The sequence below is a fragment of the Anopheles aquasalis genome, chromosome 3, assembly GCF_943734665.1.
Source record: "Anopheles aquasalis chromosome 3, idAnoAquaMG_Q_19, whole genome shotgun sequence".
NCBI classification, from domain to species: Eukaryota; Metazoa; Arthropoda; class Insecta; order Diptera; family Culicidae; genus Anopheles; species Anopheles aquasalis.
In genome coordinates this window covers 27,301,434-27,320,160 of record NC_064878.1, presented here as the reverse complement: position 1 = coordinate 27,320,160, position 18,727 = coordinate 27,301,434, and the positions used below count along the sequence as shown (strand labels likewise).

Below are 18,727 nucleotides of genomic sequence, written 5' to 3'. Positions count from 1 at the left end.
CAACCTATCTGACTAACTACAGGCACGTGCCACACTCGCTCCCCACATTTACTAAAGTTCGACGACCCATTACTAACATTAGCGTGGTAGTTGTTGTGGTGGTGGGGAGTGAGTGCGTTGCTTTTAAGGATTGTTTTTCTTCTGCATTTTAGCAGACTAACGTGAAGGCAAACAGGTTTTTCAGTGCGAAATTACAGGGGGCTATTTGAAATTGAGCAAGAGTAGAGCAAGATTTGGATATTTTTTTGTGATGATTTAAAGTGAAAGAATTAGATGCTTTGAATAAAACAAATATACAACATTATTACCTAATTTTAATTAATTTTAAATAATTTTAATTCAATACTTTTTGGCAAAAGTACCAAACAAACAAAGTATATCCGATAAAAATAGTTAACAAATTTAAATGCAAATCAAAACAGAAAGCAGAAAAGTGAAACCTATAATAACATCGTCACCATGAATTAAAAAAGGATACATTTGAAGCAAACATGGATAAGTTAAAGTTAAATTTAAGTTAAAAAAAACGAAGCTATTGAAAAAAAAGGAAAACAGTGAAGATGAAAACAATAGAACATTAATGAAGTAGCACAAATGGCATTAAAAAATCAAAAATAAACGACACCAAAACCCACAAGAAAATAAAAGCAGATAGTGATCATAATAAAATTCAAAAAAAGGAACATCAGATTCCTAAAATCCAACAAGCTTCTTGAAGATGACCTAGAGAATACCTGACAGCTGACTCACCCCGGGCGACCGGTGACACACCTGATGGGGATCATCATCCCTCCCTACCTCCCACGTCTTTAGCGTAACATTGAACTCGCTTTCATCCCCGCCTATGCCGCGGCATGGTCCTAAATTGCTAGTTGGCGACCGGCCATCATGCTTCCGAATGGATGCTGCCACTCTAACTGTGGCCCACCATTTGAAAAACAAAACTGACAAATCCTTAGCCAACAATTTGGCAAAAAGGCCGCTAGGCCACTAAGCCACCCCTCTTACGTACTGCATGCGCTATGCTCAAATGCATGACAACGTACAGCGACGACGATGACGAGAACTAAATGGCAAAAAAGGGCAAGACCTTGCACTCTTGTGCGGACCTTGACACACTAAAGACGGAACGCGAGCGAGCGCGGTCGCGGGCCCGAAAATGTATCGCGCGCGCCTTTTTCGAGTGTCAATGAGAATGACACTCGTGGTTTTGTCGGGGGGGCTCTATTGGGGGGAGGGAACGGGGGATTTTTTTTTGTTATTGAGAGAGCAACATTCTACACGGGTGTGGTGTGGTGTTCGCGGACGATCGTCGAGACTGTGGCCACCGCGCGCATTCGATTCCGGCGATTTTCGGTGAGCTCGGCGTTTGTTTTTCGCCATTTGTGCGAGGCGCTAGGCTAGGGGCTAGGCCCTGCGCAAACGCTTCGCGCAATGATTCGCTCTATTAAACGCGACCTTAGTGCGCCTGTTTTTTTATCAACAAAACCCTCGCGAGGTAGTCAGAGGCTTAAGCGAATTATGGGGTCGCGAGGCGTCGTTTACACAAAACGCCAATACACGCGGCCCTCTCTCTAGTGATAAAAGGTGTCAAACAGAGAAAGGAAATGAGATTGATAGACAGAGAGACAGAACGAGAGAGAGAGAGAGAGTGGCGATGGGCCACCCAGTCGGAGGTGTGACCTTGAATCATGTGGAAACGAAAACATTGAACACAAACACATACTCGTCCGATCGGGTCGGGTACATAAACATACATGACACAATCAAAACCGTTCACTCCAACGCTCTGCGGATGAGTTTGGATGAGTCAAGAGGAAATTGCCATCCAAGTTTGTCCCCAAAAAGAGTTTTTGCAACCAAATTTGTCGTTTCAACAAGAATGCTGTCTCATTACCACCTTGTTTGTGCGCGTATATTTGGGGGGACGACCTTGGTGCTCCTATCAATACTTTATTGTCCCCAATGCATGACCTAGAAAAAAAGGAGGGGGCTCCCCTCAATGAACGGGGGGGGGGGGGGGCAGCCTTCAGAAGGCGAGGCAGAAAGGACGAGTAATCATCTAATCAAATTGGGTTCAAAATTAACCTAATTTTCTGATGGCCATCCAGAGCATTCGCATACAGCTTCTTCTATTTCTGCTTTTACTACTGGGAAAGGATATTTCATTAGTCACTCACAGCGGGAACCGATGATAGCCGGCGAGCCGAATCGCTTAATGAGTCGCTCCTTCGAATGTCAAAATCGAAATGGAACAACCAAAAACATGTCATTGAAATGGGTTTTTGGAATCGACCGGGATCGCCTCTATATTGTCTTAACGTGTGAGTAATTGGAAGACACATACCCGCACGTTCAAGACACAATAAATGTGTCAGGAATGTCAAACTCCCGGAAGGGTAAAGGGAGAGGGAGGGGGGGGGGGGGGAGGGAGAACTGATAACAAAATTACTCGCACGGCTAAGACGCTGGCTGATGGCGGCGCCGTTCGAGAAGCATCAACATAATACTGCCCCGAGGGTAGAGTGGGAGCAATGGAAGATTCCATCACCTATACCGCTACGGCGACCCATATCCGGTGTGTGATGGCATTGAGTTCTGTGTTCCTTCGAATGGACCTCCAAGAAAAGTGTAGCCCGAACCAAGTGACACTAATCCAAACAGCTTGTGGGGCTTGTTTGGTGAAAGGATATGAAATTGATTTTTACGAAAGACATTTCGGGAAAATCTGGGTGGCAAGTGTCTGTGACAAGGCTACCATCATGGATCCTAGTTCCGCCATAAATTCAAGTTCAGTTTTGGGGAGAATTTAAGATTTTTTGTCACAAGTCTTGTTTGTGTCCTTGTCTTGTCCGAAACTTCTGGATACAAGAAGAAACTTTTGAATCTGGATACAAGTCCAAAAATGTTTAACGATTCAGTTCGAATAGCTGTCAGCAGAAGTGAATGGAATGTCTTCCACAATGAATTTCGCCAACCTGATGACAACGAAACATGAGAAACCTGTCCGTTGTCCTCTTCTCAACGTAGTCCACTGCCACGGGCAAAAGACTTAGGAGACACCACGATACGATCTGGCAGTCACAGTAGTCACGGCTCTGCTGCCGATCAAAAGCTGCGTAACAGATGTCGTCAGCCAAAGCGCGGTTGTACGCGGCCGGAGCGCGCGTTGCCAGTGCGCGTCAGGGTAAACAACACCCTCACACTCCTCTCAAAAAAAAAAAAAAAAAAACTGCTCTCCGGACGGACGGTCGGACAGACGGTCGAAGGGAAAGGAGTAGCCTGCTCGAACGGCAGGAGAGGCTTGTATTGAGGATGTTGGATGACCCTGAAAAGCGTAAAAATGCCTCCACCTCGGCACGGGTTGCTACCAAACCGAACGGGTGGTGGTTCTTTCGGGGTGATATGAGGAGGTGGGTCATTCCATATTGATAATCGTCGTAGCAGCCAAGCGCACCACTGTGTGCGTGCGATACACGTCAAAGGAGGCGTCGTCACAGTGAACGTGAACTCGATGCTGCTGCTGCTGCTGCTGCTGCTGCTGTTGTGTGTCTCCCCTTCGGTTGCTGACCTAGAAAAGCGGTTCTGGCTGATAGAGAGAGAGAGTGAGACCAGCAGCGTCACCAGCGAGCTCCCTCGTTGGCCACCTCCCCACAGCAATTTGCCGCTGGCTGCTAACCAGATTAGAATCTAAGCGAACACTGGACGCTGAAGTGTTAGCGCTCGAGAACACGAATAGCTACAAGGTGTCGTCCGGTGGGTGTCATCACACAGAGGCGAGGTTTGTTGTGATGTCGTCCAATGCAGCAGCAGCATCCCAACCCCATTCGCATCGATGTTGCTACTCGACCTCGGGCGGCTGCTTTTTTTTTCTTCTTCATTTCAATCTTCTCAATGAGAGTGGGTGTCCTGTGCGTCGGACAACAGTACGTCGAAGCAGGCGTCGATTCAGGTCAAGAGCGATCTGTGAGCGATCTCTCTGCGCTTGACCCCTGCGGTGGACGGTGCGGTTGAGTATGTACAACCAACGTGATATGTCACGTTGCCAGCACCTCCAGCTGCCTGCCTGAACATAATTTATGTTCAATTTGTAAACCAAACACTCCTTGGGTGTGTCACAATTTGCTGTGGTCCAGCGGGGTGGACCGCGTGACACTTTGAATGTTCTAGAACGCCTAGAATTCTATTTGGAGTACTAGCCCATAACGGGTGAACTGTCCTAGACGCCTCTTAGGATAGGCTTTTTGGTGCCGGACAACTGGATGTCATTCTAAACTGGCGTGTCCTGTGTCGCGAGACTTTTTTAGCTGCTCCTCATTTTGTCATCCTCAAACCGATCGAAACACGAAACAGTCACAAACAACCACCGCCCCCGTTATCGCATTTAAACCTTCGCTCGAATCGCTTTCGCCGCAAAGGCAGAGACAATACACAACGCGGCAATAGGCGGGGCGGGGCTCCGGAAGGCCGGAAGAAGGTCGCGTACGCGCCGCATGAATGTGCCTTAATCGCCATCCTTCGGTGGCTGACGCACAAGGTTGAGGCGGAACCGATCGCGCCTCGAACCCCCACAGTGTTACCATAAACCACCAACGGAGCTTCAGTATGTAGGTCAATGAAAGTAACAGAACACGGCATGGTTTGCGAGACGCGCGCGTGTTTTGTGTCATCTTCTCTTGCGAACCCCCGGCCGGGGGTTTTTTCCCTATCCCCAACCGGATTGGCTGATTCGCAGCGTTCGAGGGATCGTTGGATAACCTCTGGACTGACTGATGACTCACGGTACTTGTAATTCAAGGTTGATTTTGTAATTCATATTAACTTCTCATTAAAGATCGTACGCGCATATTTTTTTGGCATCTGTCATGCTTGTCAAAGTTATCAAAAATTCTCTTTTTGCATCAATTTAAACGCTTCATATTTCTGTCCTTTACACTGATACACTTACCTGACGAGATCGAGTTGACGGATTCGCTGCGCGGCGTATTCATGATCGTGTTCTGGATGATGGACGGCAGCGGCGGGATGATCGTTTGCGAGTGGTTCATACCGCTGATCAGATTCCCGACGAACTGTTGGATCTGATTGCTGTTCGGTTGACCGATCCCGTTCGGTTGCCCGTTGACACCGAGCACTGTACCAACGCCAACGCCACCATTGCCGATGCCCGAACCAATGCCGATCCCGTTCATCATGCCGTTCAGGTTGTTCGTCCCGTGCATGATGCCGTTCATGAGGAGCTGGTTGGCGGTGACGGCGGCGGCTCCACCACCACCACCACCACCACCACCACCACCACCACCACCCGCACCGCAACCACCACCTCCACCAACGCCCAGATTGTTGTTCCCGTTCGACAGGACACTGTGCCCGTTGTAGGCGTTCTCGTCGTACGCACCCCACAGCTCCAGCTCGTTGTACTCGGGCGAACCGAGCGAAGTCGGGGACATGGTCATGCCGGGTGACATTACGAGGGCGGCGGATGAGGACGTCACCTCGGAGCTGCTATCGTCCAGCATGCGCAGCGAGGTGAAGCCACCATTGTTGGACCATCTACGTTTCATCATCTTGAATCCGTGTTGTTGTAATGTTTCTGGGTAATTGTTGACGCGTTTTGTTGAGGGGAAACTAGGCGGCGGTGGTCAAGGATAAGGACGACAGGGATGTCCCCGCTGACAGGTACCTTGGCTGGCTCTGAGAGAGAGAGGGAGAGCGATGGAGGCAGATCACGCACGAAGAAGCACCAGCTTCTGTACGGTACGGTGATCCTCGATGAGGTCTGTCTTGTATACAGCACGCGCGGCACTGTGAGGTACTACTGTGTGAGCAACGTTCTCCCCTTGTTGTTCTTGGTTGCTGTTGCTGAGGTCCACGTTGAGTTGAGGCAAGTGGGTGGAAAAGGGTGCTCTGCCACCAGTGTGTGTTGATGAAGGCCAATCGTTAAGACGAGAAGGCGACAGATATCCGGACAACCGGATGATGATCCTTTTTCTTCTTCTCCTTCCACTTCTTCTTCACGGTGATCTATCTCCTTCTCCAGGAAGGTTCCTAAACACCGAAACTAAACCAATTCTTCTCTACTAAGTATTTACTATTCACGGAGTTACACCTTGTTGTGAGACCTCACCGCTCACACCGACTCTGTTAACACCTCACTATAGGATCTGACACCTCACTACTGCTGCTGCTGCTGCTACTGTTGCAGCCTTGGTTGTTACTACCTCCTACCCTAGGAGGATCCTGTAGTACACTTCAGCGGATCACTTAGCACCTTTGAAAAACTCCTCGTGTTTCACAACACACAGACACACTATCTTTCGCACTCTTTCTTTCCTTTCCTGCTACTTTTCCATGGAATCACACGCATAAACACAACGAAACACGTTCGTGCGGTTTAAAGGAGAGAGGGGGGGTGTCCAATTCTTCTAGGACCAACACCTCCACCGCTCGTTTATCACTTCCTCTCCCTCATCACGATCATCACGGATCAACACGGCAGCGGCAGCGCGGAGAGCAGCACGTGAGCGTGTCACAACGCCGACGATACTCGACAATGACGGCGATGTTGCTGCTGCGGCTCCGGATGACGATTACCAGCGTTTGGTGTACTGTAACTGTGGGCACTATTCCGAAGTTGTTTCATGCTGAGTGCGGATCGCTATTGCCGCAACCGCACACACCACCACAACCACAACGCCTATCAGGGGGGGGTTTGGCCACTGCGTGCACTGGAGAGTCACTGTCACTGTTTGATGATTCTGTTGAACAAAATGTTGTGTTCACTTTTTCATTCCGACCGACGAATTAATAGTCGACGATCTTTTATGCTGTATTATTGATCATTATAAGGGATTATAGAGAAGGATATAGTTAGTGGAAGAACTGCTTTCCGGGAGTTCAAGTGATTGTTGGAGGCTTCAAAACAACATCGAGCTTTGCTTGTACACTTGGAGGAGTAGAATGATTGATAAAACTCCCTGAATACACCGTCTTATCCCTAGAAGCAGGTTTACTTGTGTGATCCATATCTGGCCGAAGATATCGGATCTAGGTTATCGTCATTTCGATTGAAATGATATCAGGGAGTATCGTTTCAAACGAAACCACAATCTAGGCCAAACTGAACTCACTAGCAGTGATTAGAAGTGTCCCTCTCTAGATTTCTGACTTAACACGACGATGAAAAAAGAGAAAGAAGCGCCATAATCGAAGAACAGAGAAGAATTTGGATCGAAATTAGAATGTTGCCGCCATAGATCATCAGTTATCGAAACTACTGAAGTGTAGACAATCTTATCAGCTTAACTTAAATTCACCTTCAAAGAGAAATCTTCACTGACATCCGACAAACAGAGTGAAAAGCCCACACATAAAACGACTTACAAAGGAAGCACTTTGTCCAGAACAGCGCGCCATTGCCGCTGATCGATGATCGGTGGATCGGTCGATCTACATTCTACATTTGTGTGCCCGAGTGCTTGCCTTGCGAGTGTCTCGCTTATACCCCCGGTGCCACCAGCGAGGACGGTGAATGTCAAATCGATGTGTGCTCCAGAACGGGCATTTAGCGTTCCTTCGGGAACCGACGACGTTCAGGAACCGGTCCCAACCGTTCGCCCGTTCGATTCCTGTTCCCTGATCGCTTGAAAACAAAAAGAAGTTAGATAAGAACAACCTGTGCATGTGTGTGCCGTGCCGTGCCCGTCGTCGGTCGATCGGCTGACATTTGTCTTTCGCTTTCTCGCCCCCGTGTCTTCGTGTGCCCCCCCCCCCCCCCTTCGCAGACCCAACCACCAACACCAGAGATTCCAAAGATCAAAAAGCCACGCGCGTCTTGGGGCATGTGTATGTGTGCTCCGTGGCTCGAACAGTGGCACCGAGATGGAATTTCCCTTCACTTTTGTGCGGAGGACTCGCCAGACCACAACAGGACCTTCTTGCTGTTGCTGCTTAAGGTGCCTCTTGGGTTTCGTTTACAAAAGAGGACGCTTCGCTCTTCTCAACTTCGCTACTCCACTGTCTCCACTGCGTCCGTCTCAGGTCTGTCAGGTCAGCGGGAGATCGAAGCAATTGGAAGATTTCATTATGCTCGGTTCCTTGTCTCTCTCTCTCTCTCTCTCTCTCTCACTCTCTCTCTCTCTCGCTCTCTCCCCGTATGGTGGCCTGTTTGGCGTTTTCGACTCGGATTCTGGTTGTTATCGTTCATTATCCTGATTCCTCTCGCTCTCTTTGCTTCCTGGTTCTTCTGGAGCTCCTTTTCGCACCGACCGACACAGTTTTTGCGAGAACAGAACTGCGCGCGCTCGATCCACAGAGGGGAGAACTGAAGCCAAGCGAAGCGACGACGCGAAGCAAGATCGTTAACTACCGAGACAACAAGGTAGAACAAGGTACCTGTGCCCTCTCTTTCTCTCTGTGTCTTATAAGCCATCCGATTTGACCGATGGCTTGATCACATCATCGATGCTTCGAACAAAACTTCTTGTTGTCAACTTTCAGCATTAAAATCCGTTTCCCGTTGGTCCAACAACAACAACAACAACAGCGCCAGCCTAGTGAGAAGATGTCGGGAATAAAGGTTCCCTTTCCCCCCAACCCCCGCCGTGTGCCCATCGCGCGCGACTCGTCGTCGTTTCTTATCAGGAAGATTTACAAAAGCGGAGCGCGAAACTAGGCCAACGGTGGAATTGATAAGCGATAAGAGATAAAGCTACAGACAGGGCGTGAGGGAGGAAGGGAAGCGAAGGGTGCCACGAGCGGGCACCCACCGCCCACCTTGAGGGCCGACCTCGGGCGAGCAAGGTTTCTTTGCTCACTTAATGCTCATTGTTGCTGCCAAGACTTGCTGCTGCTGCTGCTGCTGCTGCGTTGTTGAAAGTTCAACAAAAGGGAGGGATCAACGTAGATGATGTTGCTGGAGAAAGAGAGAGTGCGAGTGCGTGAGACGTCCTAGAGGAGAGGACTCGCCATGCCAGACCAGCTTTGCACACCTTTGCCGTGAGCACAATGGCGAAAGTTAATCATTAAAAGCTCGTGGGTGTCATAATCCGGGATTCGTTGCGCAAACAGCGCTGCAGCGCAGCGGCCGACAAGGTCTTGTGTGTACACAGAGCATCCTCGGTCTCGGCGAGGCCCTTTTTCTCGGCCGTCGTGCTTTTACAGTGGCTCGAATTGAACCGTCGTTTCCTTTAAGGGCCAGCGATTGGAAGAATATTGCGCGGGACTTAAAAGGATTAGGATGTCTGGAGGTGGCTCTTTGGATTGAGCTAATGGAGTTGGTAAGTTGTTGCGGGAAACAATCTTTTAAATCTAAGATTAATTCTTTGTGAGCTATTCCAAGCAGTAAATGTATTCGATTCCATGGTGTCTAGGAGCAATTGATAACAGACGATAGACGGCAATTCGATTAAATCCAAAAAGGATATCCGGATACATTGTAAATTAAATAGACGATACCATTTAAATACTAGAGACCAAAAAATAATCAAAAAAATATTTGAATCGTAAATAAGAAGAAAAAAACCAAAACTGAATTGGAGATGTAGTGATGGAATAAACTTCTGTTAACGAAAACTTTTCTTACCAACCCATAAGGCGATAAGCAAGTGATCTAGTCCAATAACTGTTGCTACATTGATTAGCAATCATGTTATCAATCGAAATCGGACGAAATCAATCGAGAGCATACATGTAAGTTAGTTGCACCTAGTCCCCCACCCATTTGCGTCATCATCATCATCATCATCATCATGAACTGCATCTAATCACTGATAGTGAATGGGAAAACAGTGGCCGTTGGAGCCGTTTGAAATCATTGATCAATTGAGAGCCCTCCTCCTCCTCTTCCTCTGAGAACACAGCAAACACCAAACAGGCTAAGATGGTTGGTTATGTCCCCGAAGTTGTTCTAGAAGCCAGACACACAACAACAACTAGAACAAAAGTGGTAGAGACCCCACCGGTTGTCTGTCGGATGGCTCAATTGATTTGAACCAGAGAGTATCAATCCACCTCCTCTCCTCGTCCTCCACCATACGCTTGGCGCTGTTCATTCCGTGCGATTGTTTGCGTTGATCACAGTTCCAGTCACCCAGGGAGCCAGGGATGGGTTAGCCATTCCCGCGTGGCGGTGTCGCCGCGCACTGTCTGGGTTTGGCTTTCGCTTCTCTTCGCTCGCTCTCTGATCGGTGCAGCCGCCGCCGCCGCGAGTAAACAGACGAGCCGCCGTGTGACCTGCGGTGCAAGGAAGGGTAGACCGGGCGCTGCTGCTGTGCGATAAGCGCGTTCGCCAGACGCGTGAACGTCTTCTCCTTTCTAGGGAGAGCAGCGATGCATCAAGATCCAACCTTGGATGGGGTGGTGGTGGTGGATGGATCCTCAGCGCTTCACTTCAACTCCACATCGTTGCCTTGCATCGCTTGCACCGCTTGCTTCGATCTGCTTTGCTGAAGGCAATGTAGCAGCAGTACGGTGCTCGCGCGGTGTGAAGGAACGCGTTCAGGGCCGTATATCACACGACGACGACGACGACGACACCACACTCGACGCTCTATCAGCAGGAAAAGGCGGGCCTCCTCGAGACCGCGACTTCCGATTCGCGCGCAACTCACTCACGCTGCTCTCGTTGCTGCTGCATAATGCGAGGTAATGGAAATGTAGATTAATAGTACGATCACAGGCGGGCCAGCGAAATGGAAGATCACAGCAAAAGATAGCGAGAGAGCAGTGAAGTAGAACTTCTTGAAGAAGCCATAAAGGTATTTCTTATTTGAATCTTTCTTGAAAATGATTGAATATCCGAATGCGAGTTCTTGTACGACTACTTCTCCAACTGTTCCCCTTATTCAATCAAGAATTCGAATGACCGAGACTCCAGCACTTCCCTAACACTAGAGCATAGACAGACACCCATGTTTCGACTCCGTGCAGCACCGATGCAACACAGATGCCCACAATTGCCACAAATTTGGTCCGATAAATTGGATAACGAGATGGATGTGGTGCCTAGAAGTTGCAGCTCGACGAAAAAGCCAAAAGAACAATCAATCAGACCACCACCACCACCACTAGGAGCATAACCGGTGGTGGTGGTCCAAGAGGTCGCTAGAAGATCGGAGATCGGGATTTTTGAAGGAGAAAGTATTTAACCGTCTGTCTAGCTGAATAACGTGTTCTGATGAGTACATCCACAGTACAGCGGTCACGGGGGGGATAGGAGGCCTTAATTCTGCCTCGCTCGATGGAAAGAAAATCCCCAGAATTCCCCCTCATCGAAACTAAAGTCATAAAATGCGGATCATAAAAAAAGAGGTTTCCGAGCGTCGGCCTAGGACACGCTAAGCGTTAAACCATAAAATGAAATCACTTTTCGCGACTCCGCACCATCGCCCTCTCTCTCTCTCTCTTCCTTCAATCGATAAGGGAAAGGAAGGTTCTACTACTTAGCGAAGGGACCCCAACCGATCGACCTGCCGTGCTAACGAGCCTCATAAATGCGAGGACATTTGTTGGGGCTGAAGAGAGGGGGCTTCAGTGCGCCTTTTGGGGAGGTCTCCATCAATTACCGCGATGGCGTTTCAATCAGCCGTCATAACCGGGACGGAGGGATGGAGCGACTTTAATGATCGATCTTCTCTTCTCGTGGTCCAAGCGGTGATCATAATACCCGGAGCCAAGGCATCCACATCAGCGTTTTGAACAGCCAAGCGGAGTAATAAAGCGTACCAGTACTAGAGCGAGCGTGCGCAACTAGCTGGCACACGGAAGACTCATTTTTGCATTGCAACGACACACATAAATGTGTACTTAGCATACCCCGCGCAGCATATTGCGAGAACCATTACGTGGTCTGGCCCTCACGATCGCCTAGTGGTCGGTGTCGGTGAACTCTTCGAGGACAGAGCTCGGCCCGCCGACCGGCTGGCCTCTGCCTGCGCCATGTGAAGGACGCGATGAGAACGCGGTGTTGCCCAGGTATGATAAGAACGCGTGAAGTGTTGCTGCACACCTTTTCGCACAAGTTCATGGTCATCCGATGAAGCGAGGGCGCAAGAACGTGCAAAACGTGGGCTCTGCATCACGCTCCAGCAGCTCCTAGAAAGAGGGGGAAAGAGGAGTGTTTTTTGCGGCAGAATTTACACTTGCGAACAACAGAGAATCCCACGTGGTGGTGCACACAGCTGTGCGTGCGCATCGCTACGAAGAGCATTGAACTCGCTGCTGCTGCTGCTGCTGCTGGTGCTGCACCCTTTTTAACGCGATGCACTCCGCGCTTAGTTGCATTCTCTGTGGAGAGGGTGAGGAAGCCTAAGGTAACGCCACCACCGTAAGGTCGTGACGCTCCTATCTGTCCTAGTATTAATTAGCATCTTGCGCCCGTACCCTGCGCTCCGGGGCACACGATTTATGCAGACGACGCCTTTGAGGGGCGCCACAAAAAGAAACGAAAAAATAGAAACACTTTCACACAACGCCCTGGCTGTCTGCCAGTTCTGTCCTCCTGTCTGGCGGGGTCTGTGTCACCTGTGAGCACCTCCTCCTCCTCCTCCTCCTACTTGCAGTGTACTGCGGGTGTTGAATATGCGATGCGATCGGCCTCGTTTGCGGTGCGCACGGTGTTCGTCATCAAACGGCACAAAACGGCGTATCGTGGCGCTATTACCCACATTTCTGGTCGCTAGCATGCTGGCAGAACCAAGTCAGAGTCGAAGTGACTGTAAAAAGATCAATATAGGGGCCGCCCAAGGTCGATCTACGTGACTTTTTGCCAGACAGAACAAGCAAGAAAGAAAGAGAGAGAGAGTGCGCTCGCGATCGGTTTCGTAGTTTATCTCACGTTTCGCGAGGGCGAGAAGCGACGGTTCTCGGTGACTCCGAGGATCGAAAAGGGCCGTGTGGTGGAGGCATTTGATCAGCAAAAAAAAAATGGATCCGTGACGATCCACCACATTGCCACATTCCAGCACGACTCGGTGGCTCCTCTCCGGGGGGGATAGAATAAGCTCCCTCCCTTCTCTCTATAGATGGAAGGTTAAAGGGGGGAGATTATTTTTTAATATTTCTTGAGCCGGCCACTCCAATCGATTGCCCATGACCTTAAGAGGGAATTCTTCTCCTCTGAGCCGTCTCCCTTATTAGGCTTTCTCTCCTTTTGCAAACGAGCCAAGCGATCGTTGCGCGGAGCCGCGATTGACAGGCTAATTGTTGCGGTTTTAGATACTTTAGACGACGATCAATGTAAAGATCACGATGCTAAGGAAATTAATGCCAGCAAGCCACCGCTTTCGAACCACTGGACACATAACAATAGAATTAGGCTTTCGGCTACAATAATTAGACAACGATCGTTCGATCGTATCTGGAAGGTTTGTTGTTGGTTTATGGAAGCTTTGAAAGGGGATTCCACCACATCGCAAAAACTAGTTTCGTTTGTAGTGCGTGGCGCAGGGAAACATCTTAAGAATTTCGTCCGACAAGGTCGTCACCTTTTTAACGTGCGCGCGCCCCTCTATTCACCGCGCCTGTTACAACAGGTTGATGCTCACATTCGGCGCTGGCATAAAACCGGGCTTAAGGTGATAACACATAAATCAGTCTCCGCGGTCGGTGTCGCCGGACGGACCTAGACACCGAGCACCGGAGGAGGGAGGGTGGCGCGCAGAAATTGAATCGTAAAAAAAGGATTACAAAAACGAAACAGAACGACGAGCCGACGAGGATGATGATTGCCATCGCCGCGATATGATCGCGCACTAGAGCGCGATCGTGTGTTCAACATTTCGGATACCATGCTGAGCAACACTGATGGGTGGTAGATCAGATGTAGGAGCTCAGCGAGAACTATTCCGCACCCAACAGGCACCCCACCTTCCAGGAATTTAACGATCGCACAACTGTTGCGAAGGAATTTTTGGGATTTTTTTTCTTGCTCCCCTTCTTCCGAACGAACATTTTTGGCACACACCTGGGTGAGCCAGATTCCAAGTGTAGTAGTGGTAGTAGTAGCGCAGCAGTTGGTAAGGTGCAAAGATCCTCCACCAGAAAAAAAAACTGCAACCATTAATAACGCCTTTTGAGCTGAAAGAACCCCCCCCCCAAAAAAAAAAGAAGAATGGAATCTGAAGGACCAGATCCTTGGACCCATTCTTGGACCCCACAGACACCGGCGGAGTGCCTTCGAAACGAAATCGAAACTCTCTTGCCTTTGCTGGAGCAGTTGGCGAATTCTAGCGAAAACGTAGCGAGGGGCTACCAGTGGGCTCAAGGGCATGTTGGTGGAAGAGCGATCGGTCCGGCCGGCCAGATGAGTCGCTTCCCCCCGTTCCCCGCGCTGGTGAGTAATGCCGATCCGCATCTCCGGACCTGGGGCGGAACCGGTTTTTCCCATCCAACCGCTCGTCTTCGCTTCGTTCTTTTTTTCGTTTTTCTTCTCTACGCACAACGCACAAGTGCGCCACAACACGCACACACTGCTGCTGCTGTGGCAGCGATGAACAGCTTTTAAACATTCTTGTAACATAAGGGGATTCGGCTCGCTTCGCCTATTCGTTCGTCTTACTCAACGAACAAAAAGGAGCAACAGAAGAGAAGAGAGCCTTCACGCGAGGACAAGCAGAAGGACCCATACACGCGGTTTGTGGTTGGGAAGCTGTGGCGCGTCCTTCAAACCATACTTTTCTCCACTCCAGGCCACAGCACCAGCACACCTATCATCATCATCATCATCATCATCATCATCACTACCTGTTTCTGGAGCGGTAAAGGGAGCACCAGAGGGAACCAGAAGAAGGCTCCTGCGGGATGTACGAGGCATAAACTCCCTTTTCTAACTGCTTTTCTCGGGTTTTTTTTCTTCAATCAATTAAAGTCCTTTGCGGTAATGCACACAAACGTTTTTGGTTTTTGTAGTTAATTTTTTGGAGCTCGTAATGCCACAAGACGGTAGCGAGTAGCTAAAAACCCGCGGCCTAACTTCCAAAACAAGAGACTCACGCGACACCACAGACAACGAACTCTTGAACCACTTCTTCACAATGCAACATTAGCTCTTAGATTTCTTTTCATTTGTCCCTTCGAGCACTCTTCTGATCGAGTTTCATTGTTTTTTACTGCTTCGAGTTCGCTGAGAATGTTTTCACCGCTTCCCTCGCTCGCTCCATTAATACCGATTATCAATTGCCAAGAATAGATAGAACACTCCCCCTCCCGGGCCATCACCAACAAAAAAAAAACACAGAAACCTAGAAACCTAGCACCAGAACCCAGAAACCTTCTCGTCCCCCCGAGGGGGATTCCTGTCCATGCCAGGAGGAGGAATCGAGGGAGCGACGAGCGGGTTTGTTATTATTTTTGTCCTGTCCTCTTTCGTCTCGGGAGTGTGTACGCGTGTGTGCGCACAACACAACCCAAAAGGGCCTCTCTTTTTCCCCCTTTTCCTTCGGCGACGGCGATTGCGTGCGCGAGTTTGGTGCGAGTGCGTTCGCGTTAGCGCTTCTCTAACCATTTTCTGTTTTTATTACTATGCGCGTCTTCTACTCTTCCTTCACTCCCTGGCACGCTTCTTGCTCGCTCGCTCGCTCTTCATAATTATATTGTTGTTCCTTTCGTTTTTCTTTACCTTTTTTCTTCTTTCGTTCTCCTCCTGCTCTCCTCTGTGTTCTCTTTTTTCCGTTCTTTCATGTTCTTCGTCGTTTGCTTCCTTCGCTTAGAATATGTTTATTCATTGCCGTGTTCTTTTCCACGGTGCTGGTGTATATGTGTGTGCGTTTCAACATTTTTTTTCTCATTTTCCTTCCTCTAATGCTTCCTCTCCTTCTCTCCCAGTTCCCTTTCCATTTGGTGCCTTTATTAGCTATGCGTTTTCCAGGAAACTTCATATCATTAGCGATGCAGAGCGAGGAGAAATCATTCTTCGCTTCGTGGGGCGTATAGAAGCTTCCCACCACACACCACACCACACCACACCAAACCCTCCCAGGCCACCAGGTTCAACAACAACAACAACAAAAAAATACGGTGCGTTCAGAACCCGGGGGCGATCGTCAAAAAAAGAAAAATCGGAAACGCAAAGGAGAACGAAAGGAGTTTGAGCAAAACAACATCAGCATCTCGCGTACTGGGGATTGTTATATGCTGCCTTCAAATTGCTTCGTTTCACTTGCCCGGTGGTTTAACACGTTGAATTACATCCTGCCTTCCGGGATTCCGGGACAGCGCGGAACCTTGAGAGGACGGAACACGAGCCTCGCTGCAGAGGCTGCTGTATGCGTCTTCGGTGCACTTCTTGGTGGTGGCACCGATAGGATGCAACGCAAAGGGCTGGGAACCATATTTCAATAGTTTGTTTTTGGTTTTGTTTGTTTGCAAATTGTTGAAAAGAATATTAAATTATTTGAGTTGCTTTCTAGCATTATATGCATAACAGTAACTTCATTTTCATTTTAATGGACACTCAGTCCACAAATGAATGAAGGAAAGAGGAAAAACCATCTTCAATTCTGGTAATAATAATTGCTTAATGACGATCAGAACACACACCAGTATATGTGCATTGCGCTCGAGGTCTTGTTTTTGACGATCGCGACAAGAATTAGAGAATTAGCAAATCCGACATCCGAGTTCATTTCCCAGTGGATCGATAAAAGAAAGATGTTCGCACAAAAAACATTCTTTACACACTCGAAGTGACACCGCAACGTTCAAAGCAACATCATGAAACGTTTTATGTGCTGCAATAAATAAACTTCTCTGGCAACGACATCAAACCACGGAGAGAGAGACGGATTTTGCTCCGTGACGAGATGTCCGTATCGATGTCAAGTAGTAGTCCCCCGCCATCGAATGGTGAGCTCAAAATTAGAAAATTTATTTACTAAAACCCCACACCGGCTTCTGGTGCTGTGTAGGAAATGAAGAGTAAAAGCAAGGATCGATCGACAAGAGTTGACCGCGCGGCGAACAGCTTCGATTCCCATCGCTGAAGATGATGAAACTGTTGCTGCTGTTGCTGCTGCTGATGATGATGATGATGATGATGTTGTGACCCTAAAACACACACGCCTCAAAGGAGAGCGACAGTCCTTCTCCCGGGCAGCGGAGTGACATTGAAATGTTTTACTATAATTTATGATCTCAGAACGAGCCGCAGGCTGGCTGGCTGGCTGGCTGCTTTGGCTGACCTACAACAGTGACCCAGACCAACGATCTGTGCCGTTCGGTTCCATTAGAATATTGTCTTTGATTTTTGGTTGATTGCATACCTCACTCGTTCGCCCGTTCGCTCGCTCGGACACCTCGTCTCGATCACGCACGATCGGCGACCATCAGGAGGACCGCGCATGAGAGAGAGAGAGAGCTTGCTGCCGGACAGTCCCCGGGGCCGTCATACACGGTTTTTGGCGGGTGTCATCTACAGTTGACCCCCCACACAACCTGTCTGCCACTGTCACCGCCTGCTACTCCTCGCGCTCCTGACATTGGACGCGAACACTCAGACGCAATTTGACTGCGAAAGTCAAGCCAAGCCCCGGCGGCGGCGGCGGCGGCGACTGCCGGCGCAACGGAATAAAAAGAGGTAGAAGCGGTCAGCCAGTTTTGACATTGATTTCGAATTTGCGCTGGCCGAAAGTGAACTGAACTCGCCCCGAGGCTCCACCAGGGAAAGGAAGCACTTTTTTTCGGGCGACCGAGACCGGGGAGCCGCGATGTTGACATTCACGTTTCGCGTAAACTTGACCGCCAAGCGAACAGCGCGACGCCTTGAACGGAGTGAAATGGAAATCGAAAATTTGTAAATTTACCGCGCACCCGGTAGTGGAGTGGGGCGATTGGACTCGATGTAGGATCCAGGGAAAAGGGGGTCAACCAAAAGTGACCGCCACTGGCACCGCCGCCGTGACATTCTTCCGGGCGTCATTGTCGTTGCGTATCAGTCGCCGGTTGGCTAATTAAGCAGGGAACTGATAGGGGGCTTGACAGATTCGAGTAGAAAAAGGAAAAAACGTACTCGTCTGTAATAGTAATAGTAAATACCTATCTGGCTGCTTTAAGTAGTGATTAACGCTCTTGCTCTTATACTTCGCTTTCTTCTAATTTTCCAAGTCTCAGAAGAAGCTCAAAGTGAAGCGGCACTCGCGTAATATCTGATCCCACGAGCTTTCGAGCTGCGAAAATGTGTGTTTTTTTAGGAACATCTGCAGTTGACATGCGTTCCTCGAGGCACTTAGCGTTCAGCATCGACTTCGATACCTCATCGTCAGTGATTTTGAAGTATTTTTCTTCATAGAATTTCTATCCAAACAACCTCTGCCGAAGGGAAAATTGATGTTTTGCTCCTGATTTTCACATTACAACCTGGCCCTATATAAAAAAAAAAAACAAATTATAATGTTGTTTGTCGCAACATAATGTTTTGGAAGAAGCCCTCATCAAAGGCCACTCCTTCGCACTTTACGCGGCCAGACGCATTTCGCATCGATTAACGCACTGTTTGCGACGTTTAGGGAGGCAGTTCAATCGCATCCTAGACGCCATTGGATATTGTTGTACCAGGAAGGAAATGAAAGGGAATTTCGAAGTGTTGGCTACGTGACCCAAATACACTTTCACGGCTTCCTCCCTTCCTCCCATCTATATCATCAAGCGTACGGATACAAGGTTCATATGTTGTAGGCTCAAGCACAAGGAACCTATTTTTGGATGCATTTTCCCTGATTCCGCGACACAACAT

At 49.0% G+C, this 18,727-nt stretch overlaps 1 protein-coding gene across 4 annotated transcripts in view; it reads right to left on the bottom strand.

Annotated features, from left to right (window-relative positions):
- Positions 1-18,727, bottom strand: part of LOC126578342 (ecdysone receptor) — a 215,029-nt gene that overhangs the window by 45,851 nt on the left and 150,451 nt on the right. Inside the window, exon 2 of one of the 4 annotated variants that reach the window (XM_050240797.1) lies at positions 4,949-6,758. The exons of the other annotated variants lie outside the window; for them this stretch is intronic. Coding sequence (XP_050096754.1) covers positions 4,949-5,567 — 619 coding nt within the window. The 5' untranslated portion in view covers positions 5,568-6,758. The remainder of the gene's footprint in view (positions 1-4,948; positions 6,759-18,727) is intronic. 4 annotated transcript variants of the gene reach the window in all.